Source organism: Parasteatoda tepidariorum, chromosome 7, assembly GCF_043381705.1.
Source record: "Parasteatoda tepidariorum isolate YZ-2023 chromosome 7, CAS_Ptep_4.0, whole genome shotgun sequence".
Lineage (NCBI taxonomy): Eukaryota > Metazoa > Arthropoda > Arachnida > Araneae > Theridiidae > Parasteatoda > Parasteatoda tepidariorum.
The window spans coordinates 82,389,020-82,392,930 of NC_092210.1; the positions used below are offsets into that span (position 1 = coordinate 82,389,020).

Genomic DNA, 3,911 nt, shown 5'->3' on the forward strand with positions numbered 1-3,911 from the left:
TATATATATATATATATATATATATAATGTTTGTTTCAGTCTACGTTCAGGCTCCACCTGGAACACCCTTCAAAGGCATGATGGTGCAAGCCTACGATCCTCGATCTAACAGCACTATCGGAGACTTTCTTGAAGGTACAGGACTGAAAAAAATAACTGAATGTTCCAGTATGTCTCATGCTGACAACAGAGATAAAAAATCTGCCACGCTTGTTTGGGTTGCACCCCAGGACTCTGGAAATGTTCGATTCAGGTAAATCTGCTTATTACTAGTTTCTTTTGGTGGAAAATATTTTATAATGTTTGTTACGCATTATTTTTAGTTTAAATATATCAAAATATTGCTTTGTTACCGAATGATTCTGAGTGCAAGAGTACTAAAAACTTGATTACAACCTTGTACATTAAAATTTTGTAAAAAAATTTAAAGCAACGTTTGAGAGATATACAAAGGATTATTATTATTGAGCTTAAACATTATTTTAAAGATATGTAGTTTTTCAGTTAAAAACACATCACCAAAATTCATCTTTCGCTTAACTTTGGGGAAAAATTCACCTCGCTTATAATACGCATGACCTCTCTCTCACTAAGCTCAGCATTTTGCCGTGGCTTGTCTCTACCGAATATTATTCATTCAAAACTGACGGAAGTAGTTAGAATAAAACGAAAATTTTTTAAATCATTTTGATTCTTCAACAATGATTCTTGTCCTTTTTTTTAAAAACTAATTTATCTTTCGAAGACTTTGTAAAATTAATTTTTACGTAGTATGTAAGGCATGGTGGTTTTTAAAATCAACGTTTTAAGTGTTTTGTACACATTTAGAGAAATTAATTAACCATAAATATTAATCTATTTGTCAAAACTCCGTTTTTTTAAAACTTATTTATTCATTCAAAAAACGTCACGTAGATATTTTTTAATCTTATCCAAAGGAAGCATATTTAGGGATGATCATCGTAATACTTTTAGGAATCTTGTCAAAAAACAATGCATATGAGGGGTCGCTTAATAATACTTAAATGAGAAAATAAATTTGTTTAGTCTCTGACGAATTAATACGAAGATTGATTAATGCAGCGAAGGGATTAAAATCATCTAAAAGCTGTTAATTTGAGAATGAAGTTTGAGAGTTGTTAATGAAAAGCAAACCCATTCCAATCCCATGAGACCCATAAACTGTTATAAATTTTTTCTTTCTGTTACTTTATCGAGCCGGGCAATATTTGGTCAGAGTTAGAAGAAAGATTCACGTGAAATCACGTGAATATTCACTTGTGACCCTTAATCTACATAGGTTTTGATTAAATGTTTCGAAAGGATTCTATAAAAGGTATAGTAAGAGCTCTCCTGACAGAACATCTTGTATAATACTTTCTTTCAATGTCCGTACTATTAAGTTATTATTATTTTTTAATTAACACCGTTTTTCGAAGCTCTTTCACCAAGGAAATAAATTCCAAAGTTTAATTGCCCCAGACTTAAAGCAAAGCTATAATTTAATACCATATTTGCCATCTTGCTATAAATAGTTACCTGGGCGTTAGAACTAACAAATAAATAAAAGATTTAAAAGTTACTGAATTCTTTAAAAAATCAAATATTTTGCAAAATTTTTCCACCTGTATGACTGTATTAAAATCAATGCCTTTTTCCCATCTTTTGCAAATTTTCATTTGTCCACATAATGCAGCATTAGAGTAAGTTTTTAAATATTAAAAATTAGGCAACAAACTCTTTTCATTTCTTCAAAACTGCGATTTTTCCGGATTGACATTTTATGCCTTTTTCAGTATAAACATAGAGGGCGCTGGCTAAAATATAGGTTAAACTAAACCTAACAGTTATGAGTAACTGTTGCCAATTCAGATAAGTTATGAAAATGGGATATTATTCACAAAAAGCTTAATAGAATACCTGCGAGTGACGTAGTGTGGGTATCTCGATCCTGATTGGTTGTTGAAACGTGGCATTTGCTTACGCTAACAACTGTTCTTTCCATTCTATTTCGAGTAAGCCAATCTCGTCAAGCATCTATTCCCTTAAATGACACATGCTATATTCTTCCACAATATTTATAGACCATATTATAGGATATATAGGCCATATTCTTTATATATTTTTTTACTTAACACAAAGAGAGACTCGAAGACACGTGGAATATAAAGCAATTAGGCATCAAATTTTCCAGGTATGGAAAGCAAAAATATATCACGGTTACAATAAAATGCATAAACAAATAATAAATCTAAGTGCAAGACGTAGATAAGAAAGAATTATATTTCAACAAATTTGTTGCGTAATGTGCCGCTGTATTTAATTAACTTCACGTTAATTACCATTGTAACTTGTGTGGAGAAACGCAGCTCAACTTTAACGAGCCGCGATGGCTCAGGAGATAAATCGTTCGCCTTCCAATGAGGTGAATTGGGGTTCGATCATGGCGATGGCTGGTTGATACGAATTCCGCATCCGGCTTGCACCGACCACAGTGCTGACGTCAATTATCCTCAGTGGTAGACGGATCATGGGTTAGAGTCCCCTTGCCGTCAGGCAAACCGTGGGAGGTTCTCGTAGTCTTCCTCTGCATGTAACGCAAATGCTGGTTAACTCCATCAAAAAAGTCCTCCACGAAGGCAAATTTCTCCCAATACTTGATTCAGGAGTTCCCTTGTCTTCTGGATTGGGTTCAAAAAAAGCTACGGAGTTTAACATTAGTAGTCGTAAACCCAAATTGGGTCGGCTGTTCAACGACGGTTATAAAAAAGAAAAGAAAGAGAATACAGCTGACGTCATTGGTCACATGTGTGGGTATCAGTGATCTGCTTAAAGGGCAAATACCCAATTTCAATTACAGAGCCTTCGAAAAGCTGCCTCGAAAAAGCTTTTTGTTTTAAATAATTAATTGAGACTATTTAAAAGCAAACGAACGAAATAATTCTATAAACACTTTTTTTGCATATTAATTAAATTTTTTCCAATTAGTGCCAAGTTATTGACGAAAATTTTTTTTTCTTTATATAGATACCCGTTTTTGAAAGTAGGCTACATTCTAAGTTAGTTAATAGCTTTTTCAAACAAGTCATAAAAAATTAATATTTTTGGTAAATAGTAATAATACGAAACTGTGCAATTACTTCAACTCTTGCGAAATTCTGAAATGTATTTTTTTCTACTGTTATGTAATTTTAAAATTTTTCGCATTCTTACCTAATTTCACTTTGTTTTTTTAGAGCTACTATTGTTCAGCAGTTCAATACATTTTACCACGGCCTGTCTGCCGCTGTACAAAGAGTTTGAATGACTCGGAGAAAGCGTAAAGGCTTTAAATATGAAAGTAATTTGGTTACAAAGAAAAGAATACCATGAATATAATTAAGAAATGATTGAATGGACTCTAAACGTAAAATCAGAAATGAGTACAATATTATTCACATTTTGAAAGTAAACACCCATTCTTGCTCTTTGTGATTGTTCAAAGTGTCTATTAGTTGTAAAGAAAAGTTTCATCATAACAAATTGTTCCTGAGAAGAATATTAAATGTAACTGTGAACTATTTTTCATGACCTATTTTTTTAAAATTCTCGCGGAAGAATTCGGATAACTTTTAAAAACAATAACATTAAAGGTTTTATGCGAGAGAAATTTTCTATTTCCATGTTTGTATACAAGTTATATTTCTAAAACTTTATGAAACTTCACACATTTAATGTATAGTTGCTTCAATATCATCTGAGGTCCATCACTTTTCAATCGAGTAATCGACTTAGAAAATGACTCTTTATAAAAATATTTCACAATATTCATCGACATTATACTGTATTTTTTTAAAGTTGTTGATTAATGCTTATTTTTGAATAATAAAATCATTTTGAAAAAATGTCTGTATTTATCATTGCTATTTCTT

At 31.8% G+C, this 3,911-nt stretch overlaps 1 protein-coding gene across 4 annotated transcripts in view; it reads left to right on the forward strand.

The window, feature by feature from the left end:
- LOC107444532 (putative defense protein 3) overlaps nt 1–3,560 on the forward strand; it is a 24,731-nt gene extending 21,171 nt beyond the window's left edge. For all 4 annotated transcript variants that reach the window (XM_016058685.4, XM_043052829.2, XM_071183702.1 and 1 more), the window contains exons 3-4: nt 40–253; nt 3,237–3,560. In XM_016058685.4, coding sequence (XP_015914171.1) covers nt 40–253; nt 3,237–3,303 — 281 coding nt within the window. In that variant the 3' untranslated portion in view covers nt 3,304–3,560. The remainder of the gene's footprint in view (nt 1–39; nt 254–3,236) is intronic.
- Nucleotides 3,561–3,911: the final 351 nt, after the last annotated feature.